Source organism: Nymphalis io, chromosome 13 (genome assembly GCF_905147045.1).
Source record: "Nymphalis io chromosome 13, ilAglIoxx1.1, whole genome shotgun sequence".
NCBI classification, from domain to species: domain Eukaryota; kingdom Metazoa; phylum Arthropoda; class Insecta; order Lepidoptera; family Nymphalidae; genus Nymphalis; species Nymphalis io.
In genome coordinates this window covers 11,533,719-11,559,874 of record NC_065900.1, presented here as the reverse complement: position 1 = coordinate 11,559,874, position 26,156 = coordinate 11,533,719, and the positions used below count along the sequence as shown (strand labels likewise).

At 37.9% G+C, this 26,156-nt stretch overlaps 3 protein-coding genes across 6 annotated transcripts; 2 read left to right on the top strand and 1 right to left on the bottom strand.

Moving 5' to 3' along the window:
• Positions 1-1,722: 1,722 nt before the first annotated feature.
• On the top strand, positions 1,723-8,715 carry LOC126772689 (cytoplasmic polyadenylation element-binding protein 1). 2 transcript variants are annotated; one of them, XM_050493145.1, is made up of 13 exons: positions 1,723-1,839; positions 2,067-2,180; positions 5,339-5,460; positions 5,716-5,785; positions 6,003-6,083; positions 6,177-6,258; positions 6,343-6,520; positions 6,752-6,917; positions 6,992-7,172; positions 7,317-7,444; positions 7,539-7,630; positions 7,728-7,915; positions 8,187-8,715. In XM_050493145.1, the coding sequence occupies exons 1-13, from the start codon at positions 1,822-1,824 to the stop codon at positions 8,258-8,260; spliced, it is 1,494 nt and encodes a 497-aa protein (XP_050349102.1). In that variant the 5' UTR covers positions 1,723-1,821; the 3' UTR covers positions 8,261-8,715. The 2 variants fall into 2 exon arrangements, with proteins under 2 accessions (XP_050349102.1, XP_050349103.1); XM_050493146.1 differs by having other exon boundaries at positions 1,748-1,839; positions 6,006-6,083.
• Positions 8,716-8,841: 126 nt separating this feature from the next.
• Positions 8,842-18,106, bottom strand: LOC126772679 (cell division cycle protein 16 homolog). 3 transcript variants are annotated; one of them, XM_050493131.1, is made up of 10 exons: positions 17,872-18,106; positions 17,372-17,532; positions 16,692-16,824; positions 16,102-16,264; positions 13,948-14,078; positions 13,484-13,751; positions 12,854-12,990; positions 12,306-12,434; positions 11,473-11,935; positions 8,842-9,431 (listed from the first exon to the last, which is right to left on the bottom strand). In XM_050493131.1, the coding sequence occupies exons 1-10, from the start codon at positions 17,956-17,958 to the stop codon at positions 9,292-9,294; spliced, it is 1,812 nt and encodes a 603-aa protein (XP_050349088.1). In that variant the 5' UTR covers positions 17,959-18,106; the 3' UTR covers positions 8,842-9,291. The 3 variants fall into 3 exon arrangements, with proteins under 3 accessions (XP_050349088.1, XP_050349089.1, XP_050349090.1); XM_050493132.1 differs by having other exon boundaries at positions 11,473-11,926; XM_050493133.1 differs by having other exon boundaries at positions 11,473-11,926; positions 17,372-17,501; positions 17,872-17,921.
• A 271-nt stretch (positions 18,107-18,377) lies between these two features.
• On the top strand, positions 18,378-25,183 carry LOC126772727 (eukaryotic translation initiation factor 4E type 2). The gene is made up of 4 exons (XM_050493262.1): positions 18,378-18,835; positions 20,957-21,121; positions 21,264-21,386; positions 24,275-25,183. Exons 1-4 carry the CDS (start codon positions 18,602-18,604, stop codon positions 24,455-24,457), a joined length of 705 nt encoding a protein of 234 aa, XP_050349219.1. The 5' UTR covers positions 18,378-18,601; the 3' UTR covers positions 24,458-25,183.
• The last annotated feature ends 973 nt before the right edge of the window (positions 25,184-26,156 follow it).

The following is a 26,156-nucleotide window of genomic DNA, read 5'->3' as shown; positions in this document are numbered from 1 at the left end:
CTGTCCCGGTTTGAATATTAAGTAGTGGGTGAAGGCACAACCTTCTCCTCAAAATGAGGAGAGGAGGCCTTTAGCCCAGCAGTGGGACATTTACAGGCTGTTTCGGTTTCGGTTTCGGTTTCGGAAGGCACAAAGAACATTTCATCTTAAATGGTTCTAGAAGTTACTGTGTAATTGTTTTACTGTGAATTGTTGACGTTTCTCGCTGAACTGCCGTTTTGTGTGAAATAAAATTAAAAATCATTATATATTTTAAATTATTTCTTTATATACATAAAGATCAAGATTAAAAAAAAAAAACAATTATTACTGAAAGTTTTTGTTTATTGTAATAAAAACAAAAAGTTGAACAGTTTGAAAATCTTAACATTAATCAACAAATTAAATTTATTAAATCTATACTTTAACAGAAAAGTTCATAGGAAAATACAGAATAGTATTGTTTAATTTTAATATATTTTATAATCTTGTAATTCTCAAAAAGAGAAATTTTGTCCACTCGGGTACCCAGTACAACCCACTGATCACTTATTCTACCGCTAAATCGAATTACTTTGAACTGCTATGTTTTGTTTTCAACGGTGAGTGAGGAATTACAGAAGTCAAGGGACATAATATGTTAGTTCTCGGGGTTCGTGGGCCTTAGACGGTGTGAGAAATAATTGATATTATCAAGTGCTTCCTTGGTTTCTTTGCTATAAAATAAAGGAAGAAAATATATTAAGAATATACTTATACATTCTCGGAAATCAAATATTTTGATTATTCGACACTATATCAATCGAATGCTAGAATATAGCGAACTCTTGTTCTCACTTAATATTAAAATAATAACTTACAAAATACTACAGCCATGTTTTATAGTTATTTTTTATATATACAGAACGCTAGACTTTGAATTGCTCTTGTTTTTTAGAAAGCTCATTTGATGCATGATTTTATTTCGGTTTAAATTTTATTTGAATATATTTAGAACATGTTTATGTATATAATAAAAAAAAGCCGAGATGGCCCAGTGGTTCGAACGCGTGAATCTTAACCGATGATCGTTGGTTCAAAACCGGGCAAGCACCACTGAATTTTCATGTGCTTAATTTGTATTTATAATTCATCTCGTGCTTGACGCTGAAGGAAAACATCGTGAGGAAACCTGCATGTGTCTAATTTAACATTGAAATCCTGCCACATGTGTATTCTACCAACACGCATTGGAGCAGCGTAGTGGAATAAGCTCCAAATCTTCTCCTCAAAAGGGAGAGGAGGCCTTAGCCCAGCAGTGGGACATTAACAGGCTGTTACTGTTACTGTTATGTATATACTTACAACTCAGTATTAAAAATAATAATAATTCTTAATATAACAAAGCCAAAATAATTAATATGCTTAGAGAAATTGTGTATAAAAAAGAACGTTTAAAAATAATATTTTGGAGCATGCGCACATACTAAAGCTCCGAACCAATTACAGTGTTAGGCGGGAAAGTGGATGTAGCTTTTGTCATCTTATTATCGATTCCAATAACATACTGATTTATTTTAAAGTAGGTTTCATGTCTAAAATCAGTAAAAGAAAAATTATGTTAATAAAAATAAAATGAAAACCTTTTAAGTGAATAATAATATTAAAAAGATGCTCAATGAGGCGTGGTTTTGTAAATCCTTACAAAGTGGTGGGAGGAGTGGGGGTTGGTACGGCTTCGTCCTTCGCTGCGCGTTGACTCGCCGGTAGTTGACGTTGTGCTGCCGAGGAGGCAACTAGTCTGCACTATACTAAAGTCAGCCGCGTCTCATTAAGAAACTTTTGAAAGCCGTAGCGGCAAATATGCCGCTTCTACATCAGGTGAGTTTTTTTTTCTTAAACGTAATTTTTTTTGTTTTAATTGTATTATTTATAAAATACAAAATGTATGTTAGATTACGGAAATTTTTTCCTTGAATATTTTGTGCATCTATGGGTGGTGTATGTATTTAAAATTCAACTACCCACTTTTAATATAAAAAAAAATCCTTAAGATACTAATGGTGTGACAGTTTCAATATAAATGTTAGAAAATAACTTTGCAACAGGACAATAGTCGTGGTGGCGGTGGATCGCGTGAGAACCGCCGCTCTTTGGCAGAGTTTTTGGGCCTGGATACCTCCCAACTAGCTGAAGCAGCAGCACCGAGAACAAGACCTAACGTGAGTACCATGTACTTCATGTATATTCTTAGGCCCTTCTTATATTAAATAAATGTTAAATACATGCAGTTTACACAATTATATTGCAGTTGATTGTAGTTTTTTTTTAAATTATTTCCGCGACTTCCAAATCTATTATTGATATAATAATACAGTCTAGTTGCTTAAAGATAAAGATCTAAAATGGCTCTATCGTTGCAACGGACGTATCTTTCTGAAGTTAGTTTTAAATGAGGGTAGTTTGTTGTGAACGTAGTTATAATTTTGCAACGACTTTTTTTGTCCCATTTTGGGCGCCAATATACTAGTGGTTATTTTTAAAGTGCAAATTTCGGAATCAACGGATGCATATAAAAATTAAAATTATTCCTACTATATTCTCATATTACATGAAATATTCAAAAAAGTCCTCTTGTACAACTAACTCCATACTATTAAAGCGGAATCAATATAAAAATAAACAAATAGCGGCTGATCCGCAAGGTTTATATTTAATCTTAGCCACCTACGCGCGATGCATCATAAAAATGTCCCACTTAATGCATTTGAAAGCCTTAAGGCTCGATATTTGAGTACAAAGCACTCGACAGTTTTATTGTCCGTTCATAATGTCCATACGACATCCGTTTTGATGCCAGTTAATGTTAGGGAGACGGCTGCCAGCTCCCCTATTAATGGGCGCGCCGTGCCAAATAATGCACCCGCGACCAGCCGGCAGCTTGCATTAGCCCTGGATTTGGGAATTTCTTAATACTCCCATATATAAGCTACATTGAAACGAAATTCCTAAAAATATTATATTCGCTAGAAAAGGACCAACAAAAGCTGAATTTCAGATCGTAACTCATTTCTTTTTATTTTTATATTTTTCGTGGGTAGTTGTAAAATGTTAAATCGCAGACCTTCACAACGACAACTTTTCAAATTTATTGGTATTTATTTTCTGAATTTGTAAGTCCCATGCCAAGTTTATAAATAATAGTCTGGAATATTCATTTTGTGAGAATGTTCGAATCGAAAGAGCTAAACCTAAAACTACATTATAATTGCGTGTAATTTTTAATAAGAGAAAGGATATGCTTATTAATGTAGCTATTTTGAATATAAATTGTTGAAAATATTATAAAATATGATTAGCACTTGCATCTTAAAAATTTCCGAGCACTTCTCTTAAGTGGTGTAATACAATCTCATTTTAATAGCTTTCACGATCAAAATGTTCATATTCAATGATTTATACGATGTGCACAGTTTAATGGTGCCAATTCAATTTCTTTTAAATTCCATAAGCCGTTTATTGTCCCTATATTTTTGACGTGTAACATAGTTGCAAAATATGTACAATTAATCATTTATATACGTCATAAAGTAGCTTTTATACATTAATGCGATGTTTAATGGTCAACAATCTTTAGGTTCAAATAGTTCTACCTTCGTTTGTTTTTCATTCCAATTGTAATTATCTTGAGGTGTTTAGTTTATTATCAAAGATCATTTATTTATAATATGAATATTCTATATATATTTTTGATTAGTTTTATAAACAAAACTAAGCTTTTGATTAAATTCATATACTATATCGCAAATAATGTTAATAGGCATGTCTTTATACTTACTTCGCTGTTGAAACTGGGTGTAGGGTAGTTAACTTTAATTTTATAATAACCTCGTTGCGTCACTTAAACGTCTAAGTTTATTTAAGGATTCCGCAATTGATTTAATTTATTATAGATATATGGGTTTTTCAAAATCTTTATCGAAATTAAACTTGCATTCATTTAAAACTCGTATGCATGAAAATAAATATAAATTTCCTAACGTTGCTGTTAATTCGGAAGCAAATTAATTTCTAATCCATCGTTACTTCCGTTAGGTAATCGGTTCGATAGGGCGAAGGTAGTTTCCTAATTAAAGCTACGACCTCATTAATCGCATCTCAACACCGCGCTATTTCCCCCGATTGATAAAATTAAATTTTCCATTTACACGTACAGCTTCGTGTATATATCTATAAAATGTAATGTTAAATATAGCATGACACTTATTTTTAGTTTCTACGTTATAACAATACCTTTGATTAAAGTGGCGGTTTTTTTGGTGACCTTTCTGAAATGCTTAGTCCGCAATAACCTCCAGCCCCCTATTCCTACTATAAACAATATTCCCCTAGACTTAAAGGGATCACTAGACACTAATAATTCATCCAGACCGGGACAATTACCTGCCACAATCTAAATTCTCAGCTCGTGGACTGAACTAGTTGTATAAATAAATTGCGCAGCGATGAACGTTAAACTCATCTAAAATTAAAACCTTGTTATTTAATCCCTAATCTAATTTTCAATTTCCGTATTCAGAAGTCTCTTTAAGATAGCTATTTCGTTGATTCAATTTGCGCGGAAATTGCACTATTGCCTCTATTGATAACTTTCAGTTTCTCTATTGATGCGTTGCCAACCAAATATTCACGAGTCGAGTACCGTAAAAGCGTTGATAGCTTCTTTTAAGGATAAACAATCTATCGACGACTGCCAGAACGTAATCGGCAGTCGCCTTGTAAGTTAAGTTGCAACTTTTGTATCACTTATTTGGCAGACGTCTGTAGAAACCGGCTATTGGCAGGAGCTGGCAATTTAATATTATTTGTGTAGGCTTATGCCAGCGTTGTTCAGAGTTAATCGGCAACGCAAGACGCGATGCGGAAAATTACTTTATTCAGTTTAAGAGAAACTAATTCTGGTGATTTCGATGAACAAGCGTTAAAAAACTATTTTCAGGCGCTTAAATATAACTTTGGATGCTTGGATGGACTTATTTGAAACGTTTTTTTATATATATAAAAAAACGTATTAATGTTTGCATCATTCAAAATTTGGAGGCTTACTTATATCTTAAGTCCGGAACATCGAAGAAAATAAATTATAGAAATAAAAAGCTCTGTATGCCGTCAGTCTAGACAAGCTGGATTACCATAAAATATCGTCGCTTTTGCTTTAGCATACATCGAGTAAACTTATTAATATTATAATTCGCTGGAAACGGTTGATATTTCCTTAATGAAATTATTTAAATGATTAATAAAGAAAATTGTATTGTTGGATTATCGCGTGGCATTATGTAAGTGTTCCTATAGCAAGATATTGTCGATTTATCAACAGGAAGGCGATAATGAGTGGCGATGGGAGAGCCCCAGCAGCCCCGAGGCCGCACAGACCCCGCGTACACTTGTACCACCAACCTGCTTCCCGCCACGACATCCTACCTCTTTCACGAGCTACAGGTATGACTTCAATTCCTTTTACCACTCGGTGAAATTTATTTCAATTGTAAACCATTAAAAGCAATCGATGTACATCAAAATATACAATTTATTTATATAAATATTGTACATAAATTTCAAAATAAAATTGATTGTTTACTAGTTTATGATGGTTGCATCTTGGAGTCCATCCATCATTTCTTTAAATCCATTTAACGAGAGTAGCATTGCATGTACTACAAGGTAATTAGTACTAAAACTGTTTCATTGTTGCAGTGAGAGCGCGCGCCCTGGAGGCTGGGAGGAATCCTCTGGACAAGGGATAACGGACCTTGTTGCTTCCTTAGTAAGTTTCAGTTTTCTTTAACATTGGTTGAAATAAAAATCGACTTAATTTAATTTATAATGTACATTTGACTACTTACAACTGTTAGTTCGTTGTGGTGTGAAGTAACATGTGATTGATGAATTTTGGCTATGCGTATATATGTATATATATAAGATGGTAAGTAATTTCTGTATTAACTTGTTGTAAGACAAGTCCAGTAAGGTGCATGTTTCAGAAGGCCCTGGCGATGCCTCCGGCGGCGAATTCCCGTAATAATTCTTATCAAACTCGTCTTAGTTGTGACGCTCTAGAATCTGTAAGTAAATTTGTTTCAATGATATAATATAACTTAATGTATGTATGCCATTTCATTCACCCATTGTAATTCGATCATACTTGCGGTTATTAGGTGGAGCCGCCGTGGCCGCCAGAAGGAGCTCGCGGGCAACCGCGCGACGAGTCCCGTGTGTTACCACGCCGCGCTTCTTTCTGTGAGTACTTGAATAACTTTATAAAATATCGTATCTTAAATGGGTGAGATCGCGAGCTTAATACGAACTCCTGACTATTGTCAGGCGGCGTCGTAGCGGGCGGCAGGAACGGCGGCGACGCGCTGAGCTGGAGCGGTGCCCTTCCGGCGCGCTGTCTCGACCCCAGCGGCGGCTTCTCTGCCAAGCTGTTTCTAGGCGGCCTGCCATGGGACATCACGGAGCAGGCACTTATGCACGCGCTCCGGCACTTCCAGCCAGTGCGGTGAGTGAACATTCTGTCACGTGAGCAAGTGGTACTTGTTATGTAGGTACATCACGGAGATCGATTATCCACTCCAATCATCTATTGATCTATTTCACAGATCTTTGGTTTAACACTTAAGTTAAAGAATGGTACGAAAATGAACGGATAGATGATTTATATTTTTTACTACACTTATTCCTAATGAACCCTGGGCCACGAGTGAATGTTGTACTGATTACGTGCACACAGCGTGGAGTGGCCGGGGCGCGGCGCGGGCGGCGGGGCGGCGCCGCGCGGCTACGCGTACGTGACGCTGGAGAGCGAGCGCCGCGTGCGCGCGCTGCTGGCGGCCGCGCGCCGCGACGGGCCCGACTGGTACTACCGCGTCGCCTCGCGCAACATGCGCACCAAGGAGGTCGGTATGGTGCCAGATATGCTTCCGACTATGGACTGTCGAAAGTTCTCTTTACACGCGCTTTATCATTTTAGGTACAAGTGATACCCTGGGCGGTGTCTGACTCGAACTGGGTGGGCGCAGGAGGAGCGGGCGGCGGTTCCGTCCGGCTGGAGCCCGCCCGCACGGTGTTCGTGGGCGCCCTGCACGGCATGCTGTCCGCTTCTGCACTCGCTACCATAATGAACGATCTGTTTTCCGGAGTAGTGTATGCGGGTAATTTAGTCTCGACTAAGTTTTTTTGACTTGTTTTTATAATCGTTCAACGCGCACTTACTCGCAGCTAATTGTGTGATCGAAGTTTTAGATAGTTTGTGAATATTCGTGTAATCAAAACTATTCATTTTGTATTGTATCCAGGTATCGACACTGACAAAAATAAGTACCCGATTGGATCGGGTCGTGTGACTTTCAATAACGTCAGATCGTACGTACGCGCCATCTCCGCTGCCTATGTAGAGATACGTACTGACAAATTCACGAAAAAGGTAAATTTTAAATATTAGGAAAGAAGATAGACTGAACCATCTTTATTAGATATTCTTTGTTTGTCGGTGTATAAACAGTAATTTCACTTTACAGGTTCAAGTCGATCCTTACTTGGAAGATTCCATGTGCTCAGTGTGCAATCTACAGCAAGGACCCTATTTTTGCCGTGAACCAGTTTGTTTTAGGTGAGATTAGTCAAACAATCGAATAACTTTGATTAGTTACGTGGTTCCAAATGAAACTACTGTATATTTGAAATGAACTAAACTTAATTTATTTTAGATATTTTTGCCGCTCGTGTTGGGCCTGGCAACACTCGACGGAAAACCACAAGCCACTCATGCGCAACTCTAAAAGCGCTCAGATGCCGCTGCAGCCGGTCGCTCTGGGCAACGGGAACAATGCACCTCGACAATCCTCGCCAAGTGAGGGGAGCATCTTCAACGGAGGCTTCAACTTGGCCAGTGATGGTGGAGATGGGCATTTTTTTTACAAATCTCATGAATACCATAATATTTGAAATAAATATTGATTAGCATATTGGCAACACCACTACAATCATACAAACCTTATGTTTCACTCGTAAAGCAGAATTAGCCTGTTTAAAACTGCGCTCTTTACTCAAAAAACATGTAGTATATATATGAATAGAATGAAATGTCTGTAATATAAGCAAGCGTATATTACGGAAGACTATACTTATTGGATGTATATGTTAATTGTATGAACAAATCTTTCCAGCGACACCGTCCCCGCCGGCGAGCGGCTCGGAGGCGGCGGGGGACGAGGCCGCTGCAGAGTGGGCGCGCGTGTAACGGCCAACGACAACCGACAACAAACCAACCAACCAAAACCAACCAACCAACAATAACACCGGCAGTTGTCGAGCCGCTATTAAGTTGGGCGCTTCGTCAGCCAGCTTGATTTAATAAATTGTGGATCTATTAGTATTAGTTAAGTTTCGTTGATTACTTTGATTATTTTTGTTGATATCGTTAAATAAATGCGAACACGAGATTTTGCTTGACGATTTCTATCATTGATCAATTATAGTTGTATTTTGGTTATGGCTCTTGTATAACTTCCGCAAAATTATCTGTTACCGCCAACAGGCTGACGCAATAATCGTGCGTTGTCTGTGGAAAATTTTTAAAGGTTTTTAAGGTGCCCGTTGTATTGGGCGATATTCACTATTACTTTTTAAGAACATTTTAAAACGCTTTTAATCGAGTGATTTTTATAGAATTTTAAGTGAAACAAAAAACGCTGATTTTATCTTGTACTAGCTTTATTGATTTTAGATTGTACAGTACAATACTGTTACGAATAAATTATATTCATTATAAGTTCGTTTCATTTCCGCAAAACAAATTATTTCCTTAAAATAAAACAGGGATGTATATAAAACATTTATTTCAAGTTCACAATGTACACTGTACAAGCTTAAATAGTTTATAAAAATTATACATAATTATTGCTTTTCGTGCTACGCAACTTTTGAGAACTTTAGAAGCGGACTAACTTGATTTTTTTTATTATTTTGGTAGTTTTCGCTGGTTTTTCCGGCCATATTGTATCATTTACAGCCTATTCCAACAAAACATAAATAAACAACTTTGGGACATTAAATTGGCGCGATATTTGAGATTTTAAATATTTGGGATGGAATTGAAATTTTCGGTGAAATTAGTACTTCCTATACTATAGTGGAATAGTTACAAGACTTGCACTGTATAAAAATAGCAGAGATATTAGTAAAGTCGTTTGTTTATCTTTGCCCGATTGGAATAGGCTAATAGATATTTTAAGCTTTAGAGTTCGGTTATGCTTGTTCTTATACGACTACTCAGTCGAAACTCATGCTCATATCGGAAACATCGCGGTCGGTTTGGTCTGCGTGGTGGTCAGACTGGTGGTCGGAGTGGTCGCGCTCGGGTGGTGGATCAAGAGTCACTGCCGGGAACGGGAACTGCGGAATTTCTTCCTCTGGAAAATATACAAAAATTATATATATTTTTTTCGGTGTAACACATTATTAATCTTGGGTCCATTTTATTTTAGACAAAACTACATAGTGCTGTCATAAATAGAATATTTCGCACGTGACAAACTCGACGCTACGACCAACGTATATAATTTATAATAACCTAATATTTATTTAAGTTGATTATAAAATTTGTTACAATGTTATTTAATTTCGTGACATGATTTTTACAACTACTAACATTAAAATGATTTGACTTTTGTAAAAATAGCGATGTATTCACAATGAACGATCATAATTATTGTTGAACTTAGCAGGGTGGTTACTCTGCCTGTTTAATAAATATTGTGTATAACAACACACTTCTTTCGCTATCCTGGCCCTTCTGTTTCATCCTTGATAAGTAATAAAAAAGAAACTTCGATGACTAATAGATAAACGTTGGTAGTGTAGGAACCTGAAAAGTTTTCTCCTAAAAATATTTGTCGTGAATTGAGATTTGAGTTTCTCAATAAGAGTAAGACCAAGGCAACCGACGAGTTCCAATGAAATTGACAGTAGTTACTTCGCTAGCGTTACTCAAAAGGCTGATTTGCACATATGTTGTCAAGTAGTAACTAAATATGATGTTAGTTTTGAGTGAATTAGTTTTTAGTAACACGTATGTATTTAATAGTTCAGCTCTTTAGGTAACACATGATCTACGACGATTGTCCAGCAAATATTTCATACTCATGTTAGCGAGGTTCACCAATACATTGTGTCCACAAGCATCGCGCGAATCAGAAATACGCTCGTAATAGCGTGCAGTACGCCGGCGGGGATATAGTAGACTCCTTGTTGCGTTAGTGCACGCAACAAGGAGTCGCGTGCACTTATGCGCGCACGTCGATACGTTTCCCTCTGGACGCAATGTACGCGCGAGAGATTGGCGGCAATGTTTCTCTCTATGCAGAATGTCTACCGTATGCGCCATTTCGTTATTTCCCATATCATTATTTTTCTACTTAAATAAACCACAATGAAAATATATTTGTCGTCTATGCGTTTCTAAACCATCATTAATAATAATAATATACTGGGACATTTTTCACACACGGCCTTCTGATCCCCAATTAAGCTTGTACAGAACTTGTACTATGGAAACCAGATAACTGATATACGACATATACTACTTTTCTTTTGTAAATACTTACTTATATAGATAATTAAACCCAGACTCAGGACAAACAGACATATTCATGCACACAAATGTATGTCCTGGGTGGGAATCGAACCCACAACCTTCGGCGTGAAAGGCAAGCATCCACCAACCACGCCAACCGGCTCGTCATCATTCCTCCGATTGTGATGTAACTGCCGAGTTTTTCTCTTAACGCTCGAGAAGGTCCAGGTAACAAGATTTTTTTTGTATATTTGTCTTTTAATACCGATCTCATTAAATGGCGATCTAGTACGATGACTTCTATACCGTTGAGCCGATCGCAACGACAATTGATATGATATATACACGAGCAGGACTAAGGTGGATGTGGAAGGTCTTCACTTACCATCACATACACGAGACACACAGACATGTTAATGTTTCTGTCGTTTCTTTATAAATTACAATTATTTTATATAAAATAGCTACAAATAAACTCAATTAATAATAGGAGTGCCTTAAGTTATAGGAGTCGTCGCGTCGATTAACGGTCGTCTCGCTGCGCTACTGCTCTGGTACTAACTCGGTACTCTCTCATCAACATAATAAATATAACATACAAGCCGCCGTCAATTAAAAATCCAACTAACAAATCACGGTCATGAAGCGATACGAAACTCGCTAATTAGACACACTGATAACTAATGTCGTAAGCGTGGGCCCCAGTACCGTCCTCTGCGACTGCAGCTACCAATGAGGAAGTATTTTTTTTATTCAGCCAACATAAATCTTTGCCGGTTGATGTATAGATTCAACTCCTAAAACATACTACTTTCGGGCGATCCTAGTATATTAAATCGGTGGTCGGGGGGGAGGTCGTCAGGGGGGGCGGGACCGACCCGTGAGCGCGGCGTCGAGGCGGTCGACGATGGCGTCGAGCAGCGCCAGCGCCACCACGTGGTCGGGGTCGCGCGCCAGCGCCGCGTGCAGCGCGTCGGCGGCGTCGGGCTCGCGGCCCAGCAGCGCCAGGCACAGGCCGCGCGCCGCCAGCGAGCTGGCCCGCGCCGGCCGCAGCGCCAGCGCGCGCGCGTGCCAGCGCAGCGCCTCGCCCGGCCGGCCCAGCGCGCGGCACGCGTGGCCCAGCGCGTCCATGGTGGCGGCCCAGCACGGGCTGAGCTGGTCGGCGGGCCCGGCGGCGGCCAGCGCGCGCAGCCACAGCGCGCGCGCCGCGTCGGGCCGGTTGGCGGCGAAGGCGGCCACGCCCGCCTCGTGCGCCACGTGCGGCGACGACACGACGCGCGCGATGCGCTCCCAGCCCGCCGCGTCCGCGTCCGCCTCGCCCGCCTCGCCCGCCTCGCCCGCCTGCGGGTGCGCCCCCAGCGATACACAACGGCTCATCGATGATATGTCCCCCTGACCCGGCGGCCGATCAGGAGAGATTCGCTACTGCACGGGACTTATTATAGTTCGCGTGTGAGTGCGCAGTCACAGATGCGCTCTCTATTACTTCACTCTTATGATTCGATAGGCAATATACTAAGAATTTTTGACAGATATATCCAACAACTTTTATTGGCCCGACCCGGGGTTTGAACCCAGGACCTCCAGCCTTATATCTAGCCACCAGACAAACGAGGCAGCCGATACAAATAATTACTCTAACTCTGATGACAATATTTTCTATATTGCGTCCCACCACTCGAATAGTCTCGTATTGTGTATATCGGAGTACCTCAGCGTTCCCGTGTAGCGCTGCAGCGCGGGCCATGAAGCGCTCGCACATGCTGACGTTGTTGAGTAGTGAGCACTCCACGCCCACGTACAGCGGCGGCAGGTAGCAGCCCGGCATCAGCTGACTCGCCTTGCAAACGAAAAAGTCGCGTTCAAATTTTATATATTATGATCACATTATGTAAAATATATATATATAAGATTGTTTAAATATGTATACATTTAACAGTGACATACTTTTGCCATCTCTTATTTCATTGCGCAATTTATTACACAGTTTTGCTCCCAAACATAAATTTTTAAAATGGACGAATTTCTTATGTCTCACAATGTCAAAAACCCTGTTACTCTGTTTTTTATCAAGGTACATGAGACTTATATAGAGTCTACGTATAGGATGAGGGTTGCACAGAGATATGCTCGGCATTAAGCTATTAAAAAGAGTTCCCGACGTCGAGATATGACGTCGGACGATAGATATTGAGAACTTAACAACGCTGTGCAAATTGATCGGTTGTACGAAGCGAGTGACGCGGCGGGTGTGCGCACCTTGAAGTAGGCGGCCATGGCCTGGTCGTGCTCGTTGTCGGCGGCGAAGCTGTGTCCGTAGGCGAGCCACACGCAGCCGGCGCCCGCCTCCAGCCCGCACGCCTTGCTCAGGTAGCGCCGCGCGAACTCCATCTTCCCTGCCGGCCCGACACATCTTTTGTAGTAACTTATTTATATTTATTAGACCCGAAGCGGGCCGCGTTACAATCTCGCGGCTCGAAGAACACTTTGAATCGTCGGTCCTGCGCCGATCTCTCCGATCATGTCGTATTATGGAATGTCTGTATTTGCGCACGTACTGGAGCACTCTAATACCCCGTGTCAGTTGGCTAGTCCTCGTCGAGAACGGCCACCGTTTGGGGCCGTTTGCTTTTTATGTATTTTAATGGCGTCGTCTGGGGCCACATATTTTAAACGTATTTTCAAGTCCACGTCAGAGACGGTTTAAAAGTTTAAACAAAATAGGGTCTTCTTACAAACAATTTTACTCAATTTTAAAATACTACTGTAGAAATCTTGGGACGACGACTCGGTAACTTGGGAGATCCGAAGAGAGTATGTCATTTATAACAAAAAGGCGCCCAGGAACGATCTCACCTATCGCGACTGCGCAACGAGGAAGCGGCTCACCGATCAGGTAGTAGTAGCAGCCCACCGCGTACCAGGCCGTCCAGGACTGCGGGTAGGCGTCGACGAGCGCGTGCGCGAAGGCGAACAGCTCGGCGCTGCGGCGCAGCTCCACGAGGCAGGCGGCGCGCACGTCGGCGCCGCCCCACGGGCCCGCCGCGTCCAGCGCGCGCAGCGCCGCGCCCCACGCGCCGCCCGCCGCCAGCCGCCGCCCGCGCGCCTCCGCCGCCGCCGCGCTGCGCGAGCGCGCTGCGTCCACGGCGGATTTCATCTGTGGCCACGGTCACTTGGCGAACGATCGAGCGCACGGGCCGCCGGTCTCCTTGTGCATTGAAACGTATCGGAGCTCCTCGGAGATTACCTCGGAGCCGCCGGTGACTTTTAGGGGACGGAAGCTTCTACGTGAGGTGTGGGAAATTATACAAAAATCGAAGTGAAATACGAGTGCGCGTGTTCGCGGTACTCACGCCGTCGTCGTTCATCTGCGCGGGCAGCGGCGCGTACCTGCGCAGGCGGTCGCGGAAGGCGGCGCGCAGCAGGGACGCCTCGGACGCGCTCATCTGGTTGTTGATCGGCAGGGACTCGATCAGCTCGCTCTCTGCGAGCGGGAGTGACGTAGTGGAGATGGCATTGACCGTTCGGGTTTTTTTGTTAGTAAATAGTTTTGTTTTTTTATTTTGGTGGATTGACTGTGCAGTTTCATCGTAAGTGATAACCACCACCCGTAAAAATTGGCACAGGAAGAAATATTCGCCACTCCTTGCATCACCCACAAATCTTGGGGAAAAGAAGTTACGTGCTTTGTATCTGTAATTACACTGGCTCACTCACCCATCAAAATGGACCATGACAATGCTACTTATTGTTGTTTAGCGATAGAATAAGTGATGAGTGGGTGGTAGCCAGAGTTGCACAAAGACCTCCCACCAAGAAAAAGAGTTGGCAATTTTGATTAATTCCTAAAATCATAAAATCTTCTTATGTTGTGAATATTTATTGTTTACTAACATCTTACTTTAAATATCTTCATATAAAAAGCGATTAGAAAAAGTCTAACAAGCAGTAAGTTTTTTTTTTTTATAGAATAGGAAGGCGGACGAGCATATGGGCCACCTGATGGTAAGTGGTCACCAACGCTCTTAGACATTAGCATTGTAAGAAATGTCAACCATCGCTTACATATCCAATGCGCCACCAACCTTGGGAACTAAGATTTTATGTCCCTTGTGCCTGTAATTACACTGGCTCACTCACCCTTCAAACCGGAACACAACAATATCAAGTATTGCTGTTTTGCGGTAGAATATCTGATGAGTGGGTGGTACCTACCCAGACGAGCTTGCACAAAGCCCTACCACCAGTAATGTGTACATTCTACCACCCTGTGTACATTCTATTCCACCCTGTGTACATTCTATTTGTTTGTGATTAATAAAATACAGATAAATAAACACCCCAACAGTAACTACAATTTTAATTTGTGACAAAATTATTTCCATTATGGTTCAAAGGGTGTGGGCCAGCGACAGCAGAATCGTAAGCATGGTCGCTAGCGGACTAGATGTGGTTTTTAATTGCTGCTGTATGTTTTGACGAGCCGGTTGGCGTGGTTGGTAGATACCTGCCTTTCACGCCGAAGGTTGTGGGTTCGATTCCCACCCAGGACAAATAATTGTGTGCATGAATGTTTGTCCTGAGTCTGGGTGTAATTGTCTATATAAGTATGTATTTACAAAAGAAAAATAGTATATGTAGTATATCAGTTGTCTGGTTTCCATAGTACAAGCTCTGCTTAATTTGGAATCAGATGGCCGTGTGTGAAAAATGTCCCAGGATATTATTTATTTATTTATTTATATTCGGTTGGAGTTGAATTCTGTAGTAGTAGGTAATTATATTGCACAGTACACAGTTTCTGCCAACAAAGGAATCTCAGGGAACCAGACACCTTGCGAGTTTCCAGGGAACTTGCTGATTTAGTTAAAATTAATATTGTTTAATTTTTATGTTTTATATTCATTACATGATTGGCATCCAATTCTGTCACATGTATTCATTTTAGTTTTAGTGAATTTAATTTTTAAATAAATTTTATTTTTTTAAAAAGTACTTTAAAAGCTCCTGAAACTTGACAGCTTACAAGTGTATTATGAAATCAATGTGAGAAGGAAGCAAAATATAATAACAGCCTCTCAAACTAACCTACCTACTACCTACATTAGAAGGTTAATCAATTTATTGTTTATGTTTTCATTTATTAAAATAATAATAATATCGTGGGACATTTTTCACACACGGCCTACTGATCCCAAATTAAGCTTGTACAGAGCTTGTACTATGTAAACCAGACAACTGATATACTACATATACAGTTTTTCTTTTGTAAATACATACTTATATAGATAATTACAAACAGACATGTTCATGCACACAAACATCTGTCCTGGGTGGGAATTGAACCCACAACCTTCGGCATCAAAGGCAAGGATCCACCAACCGGCTTGTTATTTTTTTAGTACTAACATAAGCCCTTTTATTATTGTAATTGAGTGTCTATTGATTAAATAAATTATTATTATAACAGTTAGCGAGTTCCCTTTTATAATCACATTAACCATTACCTTGACTAGGTGTAAGGGCATGCTGCTCGAGCAATAGATCAAGGGCCTCATAGCAAGCACAGTCAGCCCTTAAAGCCGCTGTCAATGCCTCTGCAGCAGCTTCACGTCGTTCCAATGAGGATAACGCCCTGGCTTGCCAGACTAGTACACCAGCTAAGGCTCTCTGTGAATATGTTATAACACATTTTATTAATGTAACGGACTGTATATGTCCCGCTGCTGGGCTAACTGACTCCTCTACTTTAGTGAAGAAGCATTGGAGCTTATTTCACTACAAAGCTCCAATGCCACCACATGTCATTTTATTATTATAAGTAAAAAATATATACATAATATAGGATGTTGTTATATAGAAATCATATGTAAAGATAGATAGATTAATTTGGTGATAAAGTAATTAATTATTATATAAATAAGTACAGTGAGTCTTCTGATTGATATTTGGACATAGAAAATCTCTAAAACTAATCATGTAGAGCAGGAGATATTATATTAGAAACATTATTAGGTTCTCAGAATTGGCTAGATCAAGACTAGAATGGCTGATCAGGAAGGCAGTTTAATTATCACACACATTTTGCAGAACTTACATTGTGTGTTTGGTCCATACTTCTCGGGTCAAGTAGAGCAGGATCACACTCCTCAAGTATGCTTAGAGTGGTGGTGGGTTCCTTGGCTGCTAGGTAAGCCCGCATTGCAACACCAAGACATAGAAGATGCCTCCTGTTGAATAATAATAGTTATGTGAGTTCTCCGACTTTTAGACATTATTCGATTTATTTCGATTGTATTATTTTTTATAAAGGTTAAAAATAGTAGCATAAGAGTTAAGATAAAAGAAGTGAATTAAAAATTAAGATAATTACAATTAAAATAACAAAATAAACTAACATAAATAACATGTAAAAGTATATAAGTTATATATGTAAATAAAGTCTCTTTATTATATGTACAATTTATTTTAAATATCTGTAGGTTCTACAAAATTTTAGGTTAAACTTAAGGGATTTATTAATTTATTAGAAGATTAACAAGTAACTAACATAACTAAGTTAATTATAAGTAAACATATAAATATTATCTATTTATGTTTACTCGGTTCAAGCTTCAGCAGTTTTCAAAGAAAAAAAAAACAATCAACAGAAGCAATTTAAGTCTGAATTAGGCTGTTGAAAAATTTATGCATACTTTGGGAGAGTCCTTTGTCTATTAGTGAACTAAGAATGATTAAATGACGTTAATCATTAAATAAGGATGATCTCATTCATACCTATGCAATCCTCTAGAAGTGACAGCGTGTGCAGCTCGATGCAGCTCACCCCGAGCTAGCATAGCACTGGCTAACAACCATATGTCATCTCCACTTGACACTGCAGAACCACTTGATGCTGCTGCTGCATCTGCCCAGAAAAATGCACTTGTCCATTGACCCTTTAAAAACAAAAGATAATGTGAAATTGATAATGAATTATTAAATACAAGTTGTTTTATCGAATGTGTTTATAATTTCATCATGGTTTCTCACAAGTGATGTTTGAAAATTGTCACATGTGTATCCACCAATCTGCATAGGACAAGTGTGGTGAAAAGAGCTCCAAACCTTCTCCTTAAAATAAGAGGAGACTTTAGCGGCCTCAGAGATTGATGCTTTAATTTAAGTTCAATCATAATGAAGTCTATGCTTTTAATATAGGAACAATTACCGTTATCTTATAAATATTACACGCGCAAAAATGAGTAGTGTCATCGCTTATCAAATGATATACTTACCAACTCAGAGTACTGTTTTACTAAAGATCGCATAAAATCGACATTAAGACAATCAACATTTCTTGTGGTAGACTCTAATTTTGCCATGGCATCAATATAACACTTGTGAAGTAAACAGAATTAATTAATATAAGAAAAAAAATATTTTGATGTAAATTGTATTAGTTTTACTTAAACTGTTTTTCTGAATTTTACAAATTCAATAGAGATCAAAACCGTTTTGTGTTTATTTATCCCGCCGCGGTGACTTTGACAGTGACATTGTACTTTTTTAAATCTCGATAGATAGAATTAGATAAAATAAAAATTATAAGATTAGAATATTTTTAAAAATCACGATGGTTGCAATAACCATTTTATTCATTGAATAAAAAAAATGTTAATATGTTTTCTAACTTAATTTATTTTCAAAACTATTAAATTTCAGGTACATTGTCATCAACGAGCCTTTTACAAAATCTTTATTTAAACGTTTGGCCCATTTATCCCATGCTGTCATTTGACAGTTTGAATTTTGATGACGGAAAGAAAAAGGTTATACACAGAAAAAGAGGGAATAGGCTGATTATGATTAAATTTTTGTAAAAATAAATAGAACTAATTAAAGTGTTTAATTTGTTACTTTGTATAATAAGATATTTGAATTATAGCATTGTAAATAATATAATAGTTAAAACAGCAACGTGTCCTAGGTTAGGCCGTTAGGGAATCATGTTAGTATTGGCGTAACATGACTGAAAGAAAAATGTGCAAGTTCTATAATTTGAATGTGCCTGAGCGCCGATCTGGTGAGCCTGGGAATCAGAATCACGCAAACAATGATGAGGACGATCGTAACCCTGAAGATCCACTGCAGCCATACGTGCCCCCACACGAGCACAAACTGGAGTATAGTTACTGGATGTGGTTCTCTCGGAGACCTCCCGCCAGAGAACTTTCTGCGACCACCACTGGTTACGGACAGGTATATATGATTTCAAATGTAAATAATCCCTGTATACTAAAAAAAGAAAATTAAAACAGTTTTGTAAACAAATATTATGCTTCTATATTCTTTAAACTAATAATTACAATTAATCATAAGTATCTCAATAATTCATAACTGCTTAAAATATTTATAAAATAATTTAATTTGAGATAGATGATGAACAATGAATGTAATATTGATTAACTTAGAAATAAAAATATGATATATAGGAAAAGTATTGAGATGAGTTAAATATGACCAATTTTATCATTATTGGTTGTGGTATTAAAATAGTAAATGATTATTGACTATATTTAAATTTGGTTGATTTTAACAGTATTTTTTTATGTATTTACTCAAATCTTATCTGTAACCAGCGAAATGAGACTTGTGTATAGAAGTGGATAAAAATTAATAATACTATTGTAATAATATTATAAAGGAAGAAATTCTTAATTACTTAATTTTTACTATTTTGTTAGCCAAAAAAATTCCATACTTATTAATAAATTTCATTTAATAATTATAGACATATAACTATATAATCTTTGTTTCTATTTTTTATAAGCAATAGTTACATGGGTTATTAAGAGATTTAATTTGTAAAAATTAAATCTGTTTTGCTTACATATATAATAATAATTAAGTAAACTATAGCCTATTCCAACCAAAACGGGAACAAACCCAAATAAACAACTGTGACTCCAATATTATTTGATGCGATATCATTGGTTGAGATCTTGAATAATCTATGATATTCACTATGGATTCGCAAAAAAAATGCCGTTTCCAATGTCTCCGATGTTGTAACCAGAAAGTTAAATTAATGTGGTTATGACTAGTTAAGTGGTGGGGTTATGTGGTTATAAATAGTGTTGTATTATAAATAAAGGTAAATTAATTAAGAATTGTTTATAGTGCATAATGCAGCAAAACAATTAAAAAATCACATGCAATTTGTAAATCTTTGGTTGGTTTGTTAACCTTTATTCCTACTCCAATTGTGTGCTAATTTTAGAGGTGGTGAATATTTAGTAGTGCTAACATAAATATTTACTTAAGTCTAATGGCCTTAGTAGAATTGTCATGCAAAATTTGATGATGTTTTTTTTAAATGTCTTTTTTTTGGTAAAAAATCACTCGAATCTAATCTGTAAAGTGATACAAAATAATATTTTCTTATTTATTATTATACAGTAAAAAAGAAAATAAATGTTTAAAACCATTAAATGCACTAAATTCATTAATTAAAAACAGTTTATATTTAAATAACAATAATTGAGGAAATTAAGGTGTTTTCTCCTAAACAGTTAACAGTAATTTACATCACATGATATCACTGGTGGTAGGGCTTTGTGCAAGCTCGTCTGGGTAGGTACCACCCACTCATCAGATATTCTACCGCAAAACAGCAATACTTGATATTGTTGTGTTCTGGTTTGAAGGGCCAGTGTAATTACAGGCACAAGGGACATAAAATCTTAGTTCCCAAGGTTGGTGGCGCATCGGCTATAAGCGATGGTTGACATTTCTTACAATGCCAATGTCTAAGGGCGTTTGGTGACCACTTACCATCAGGTGGCCCATATGCTCGTCCACCTTCCTATTCTATAAAAAAAAAAAAAAAATCATGCATCCCACAATGTATGCAAGCTTTTATTTACTTTATTCTAGTAAGTTAGTATGTGCGGGTCAATACTTGGAACTGAATTTTATTCATTGAATCGATTGTGATAATAATAAATAAAATTTCACACACTACTGGCAAATTTTTATTAATATTTAATTGGATTAAAGATAAATAACTTTAATTTTTTTTAAACAAATAACTTTTAGAGAATTTATGAATAGAATACTACGCTTAATGAAGACTCAAATTTGTTTATCAATTCTAATATTGAAGGCTATGTTTAGATGTAAAACATTTAATTTATACAATGAGTATTATTTTTGACGACGATAATTGTTTTTTAATAATCGAACGAATATTATAAACTACTCAATCGATCATCATGAAATTATGGTCATTGTCAGGGTACAGATAACGACATAACATCCCTAATATTTGGATGCTGGTGGAAACTAGTATTTAATAATCCAGTTTGAAAATATCTACAGGCCCTGCGCTTAGTGGGTCGCGTGGCTTCAGTCGAACAGTGGTGGGGTTTGTACACGCATTTAGCACGGCCCGCGGAACTCCCGCCGTCATCAGATTTGCACCTCTTCAAACTGGGCATCAAGCCTATGTGGGAGGATCCTGCTAATATTAATGGTGGCAAGTGGGTGAGTTAAAGAAAATGTTCGGTCATAAAATTGCTTTTTATCAATAAAATTAAATATTGTAATGAATATGCTGCTAATCTTTATTATTTTACGTTTTTTTAAACATTTACACCTTTAAACAAATCAAAATTATATATTACAGGTGGTGAGACTCCGTAAGACACAGACGGGTCGTGCATGGGAGGACTTGTGTATGGCTATGCTGGGTGAACAGTTCATGGTTGGGGCAGAGCTGTGCGGTGTCGTGCTCTCCGTTCGGTTTCAGGTTGAACTGCCTATATTTGTACTGATAAGTGTTTTTAATTTAAAGAAAGTTAGCCGAACTTTGAATAAGTTTAGGTTCAATGAATAACATACCTTTTTACGCAATTACTTTGTATCCCAATAGACTTTGGTAGTATTAACCTTTGTCCGCCAACGACGATTCACGAATTCGTTTTAGAAGCCGATCGCTTTTCACTATTTTTAACAGAGAACTCACCGCATTGTTGAAATTGCGTCAAGTGTCTGTGCATTGCTAAAAATCGTAAAAAAGTTGGGGTAAGTCATCTAATTTAATTATTAATTTAAAAATTAATTTACTACGTTTTCTATGAATTTGAAAGATATAATTGTTATTCATTATTATTCAACTAATAAATATTTAATAACTATTTATCTTTTTAGTAATGGCAACAATGATCAACTAGTGGTTCTCAATGTCAAGGTATGTATTAGCATTAATACACAGTATACAGAGTTTATGCAAATAAAGTATGTCACACATAGGACTAAACTATAATATTTTATTGCTCATTATATAATTCAATTTATCATCACACACGGGGACGACAATATATATTTTATATCATTATTAATTTTTCTTTACATTTTTTAAAGGTTTTTGCTTCTGTATATCAGCCTAATCATATCCTTAACAACATAATACATAACACAAAGATTAAATCTTAATAATAAAAAACAATTTAATGCAATAGAAATAAATTCAACAAACTGTATCTCTTATCTTCGAGTCCTGGTCTTGTTAATAAATTATAAAATTTAGTAACGCAATTAAGCGGTTCTGTATTTTATCGTACGTTATGCGTATCTTCTATTCTATCTTATACACATTGTTTTCTATCAGCTAAGTAGTAATTAAATTATATTTTTCAGTTTTGATGAGACCCAAAGAGTTTTCGGCAACGCCGACAACCTCGCGAGCAGTCGATAGCCCCATACCATTACTGGGAAGCGAGGCTGCGAAGCACATGCCGGCATATGTTCCGCGAAATAAGAAACTGCGCTGCAGACTATGCAGTAATATGTACCGTAAAAGACGTGAATCGAGATTCTGGTGCGAAGAGTGCGAAATACCACTATGTATAACATGTTTCCGTCCCTTTCACGAAAATAAATGGGGTTGAGTTGATATTACGTGATACGTAGTTGATATTACGTGATACGTAGTTGATATTACGTGATACGTAGTTGATATTACGTGATACGTAGTTGATATTACGTGATACGTAGTTGATATTACGTGATACGTAGTTGATATTACGTGATACGTAGTTGATATTACGTGATACGTAGTTGATATTACGTGATACGTAGTTGATATTACGTGATACGTAGTTGATATTACGTGATACGTAGTTGATATTACGTGATACGTAGTTGATATTACGTGATACGTAGTTGATATTACGTGATACGTAGTTGATATTGCGTGATACGTAGTTGATATTGCGTGATACGTAGTTGATATTGCGTGATACGTAGTTGATATTGCGTGATACGTAGTTGATATTGCGTGATACGTAGTTGATATTGCGTGATACGTAGTTGATATTGCGTGATACGTAGTTGATATTGCGTGATACGTAGTTGATATTACGTGATACGTAGTTGATATTACGTGATACGTAGTTGATATTACGTGATACGTAGTTGCTATTACGTCGATTCATATCCTTGTGTGTCATCGCTTTCAGTCATGTCAAGGAACTGTTTAGTGCGACACGGATCTTTTGGTACGCGAATAATATTGACACTTGATAATATGTCGATATTAATTCCGACTTTGTCCACGTATCAAAATATCCTCGTCGTATCGTATTTATTTTACAAACCAACCGCCAAACACTAGTCGATACATTGATGCTATTATAAGTTAAAAACAATTCTAGTGGAAATTACGATATATGAAATACTAATACCGTGTTCAATCTGTTTAGTCAATTTCAAGGTTACAATATAAAAAAAAATTGATAATTTTAATGTTGCTGTCATCGTTGACGTTTTTAAACGTCAACTGGTTGCGTCAAATTTCAAAATCGTTTATAAATATGCAGAATTGTATGTAATAAAATGTTTAATGAATGGCAAAATTAACTCACTTTTTTATTCTACGTGTAATCATTGACAAACTCATACTATAGTTTTAAGAATTATATTTCAAAAGGTGTTTATTATTCAGCAATAAATGCACGGCGCTTACGTTCACATTGTATGAATCGACAGTTGTGGTCAAAGGGTTAAGAACTCATTGGCCGTGAGGTATTGAAACGTGGGCACACACCGTCATAGGACGCGCGTCGCACGAACAAGGCGTAAAAACACCATAACAACGCTCCACGCTGTAAAGCTATTAAAATTTGTTTTTATTAAAGTTTTTATGTTAATGGTGTTTCACTCTCTGGTGTCTATCGCTAAGGGGATCCACATGCGTATCTCTCTGTCAACGGCGTATTATAATGTAGGCAGCGAGTCTTAAAAACTACTCTAGAAAACATAGCTTAAGGGTCTTAAATATGTAATATAAAAGTAAAAAACGAAACAAAACATGAAATGAACAAAATAACCTCTTAATGTTGCCTCTCACTTCTTTAATTTAATATGCAAGACTCCTTTTCCCCCTCATTTTGTAGTAGGTTATTCAAATTGTTATTTACAATTTTATTGTCTTTTTTTTATAATGACTTTTTTCAAATTTTTGCATGTTTTCTTTTTATAAATAGTTCCCCTTTTTTTCTTACATTATATTATTATATTTTATGGTATAATATGATTACAGTGGAGATCTTTTTTTAAATAAAATAAAAATAAATGTGACCGAGTGCAGATAGGCGGGCGCGTGACACGCGTGGTATAATGTCCGTCGTGCTGCAGGAGGACCACCTGGCGGTGTGGCACCGGACGGCGTCGGACACGGCGGCGGCGGCGCGCGTGCGGGACGCGCTGCGCCGCATCCTGCAGCTGCCCGCGTCCGTGCCCATCGAGTACAAGGCGCACGGCGAGCGCCTGCGCGCCACCGCCGCGCGCGCGCTCGACGACGCGCACGAGCGCTCGTAGCGCCGGTAGGGGCTCGCGTACCCGCCGCCTGCTCGGTCTCGCTCTCCCAGTATTCGAATTGTTTCAGTGCGACAGAGTTTGAAAGGTTAGACAATAATAAAGAAGGTTCTTCCTTGTATCTCCCATCTATATTTTTTTTTACTCCGCGAGACGACGAGTCGATCTAAAATGTCGAGTACGTTACGTACACGGATGACGTTTTCGGGTAATATGAAACTTTTGCTGCCACTAAATGTAAAATGATTTCCTAAAATATCTTAAATAATTTCTAAATTTGCATTTTCTATATTTCTATATGGAATTTTGAAATTGAGGAAGTCTTACAAAATAACCCTGACTAGTCCCCTTTGTGTGAAATATCATTTATTTAAATGAAAACAATTCACGTTTGCCTCCATAAACGATAAATATCCTTCCAACATTACATTTTACATTAATTTTATACGTAAGATCGACGACGTTATTTTAATATTTCCGCAGCCTTCCTCAGTTGCAATGCTTTATGACCACAGATAATAAAAAATCGTCATGCACTTGACTGGTTTAATTAAAATCAAGTGAGAAATAAGTTTGTCCTGTTTTAAAGTTCAATTGATGTACATAGTGTTGAAATAATTATAACGTAAGTTTTGATTGAAATGCGGGTACGGACACGTTGCCATAAGACCCGTTGCCTACACCTTGTACAGTGCAAAATTGCATAACAATAAAGAATCGGACTTTTCATATTTTGTTTGTTTTTTTACGTACCCAACGTTATTTTAACGAAACCCACACACGAATTATATAACTAGCTGCGGGATAAATGATCATTTGGGGAAGTCTGTGATTTTAGCGTAACATGAAATGTCATTCTGATTAGGAAAAAGTATAATCAGGGTTATTATTTTTAGATTGATGATAATTATTTTAATAATCATCAGTGAACTTATTGTGTCTGTAATCTATGTAGTTTCACCGCAATATTGAAGGATGAGTGAGCCAGTGTAACTACAGGAACAAGGGACATAACATCTCCGTTCGCATGGTTGGTGGTGCATTAGCGATGTAAGGAATGGGTAATATTTCTTACATCGCCAATGTCTACAGGTGGTGATGATCACTTAATATCAGCTGTTCCATTTGCCCGCTTACTTATTTTTGTGTAAAAAAGAATAATAAACTAGGAATTTATTCACTTATAATAAAAACATAACCTCAAGCAGGATCATAATTTGTTCAGTAAACATATCCTAGCACCTTATATTCATACCTATAATATTAAAAGCGTTTGCGGTGTTTCCTTTTGGGGCTAAAATTAATTAATTACTCGCAGAGCTCACTCTTTAACGTAAAAGTCGAGATGGTCCAGTGGTACAAGAACGCGTGAATCTTAACCGATGATCGTGGGTTCAAACTCGGGAAAGCACCACTGAATTTTCACGTGCTTAATTTGTGATTATAATTCATCTCGTGCTTTACGGTGAAGGAAAACATTGTGAGGAAACCTGCATGTGTCTAATTTCACTGAAATTCTGCCACATGTGTATTCCACCAACCCGCACTGGATCAGCGTGGTGGAATAAGCTCTAAACCTTCTCCTCAAAAAGGGAGAGGTGGCCTTCAGCCCAGCAGTGGGACATTCACAGGCTGTTACGGTTACAGAGCTCACTCTGGAGCATGCAACATAAAAACGGTGTATATGATAACAGTTCTTACT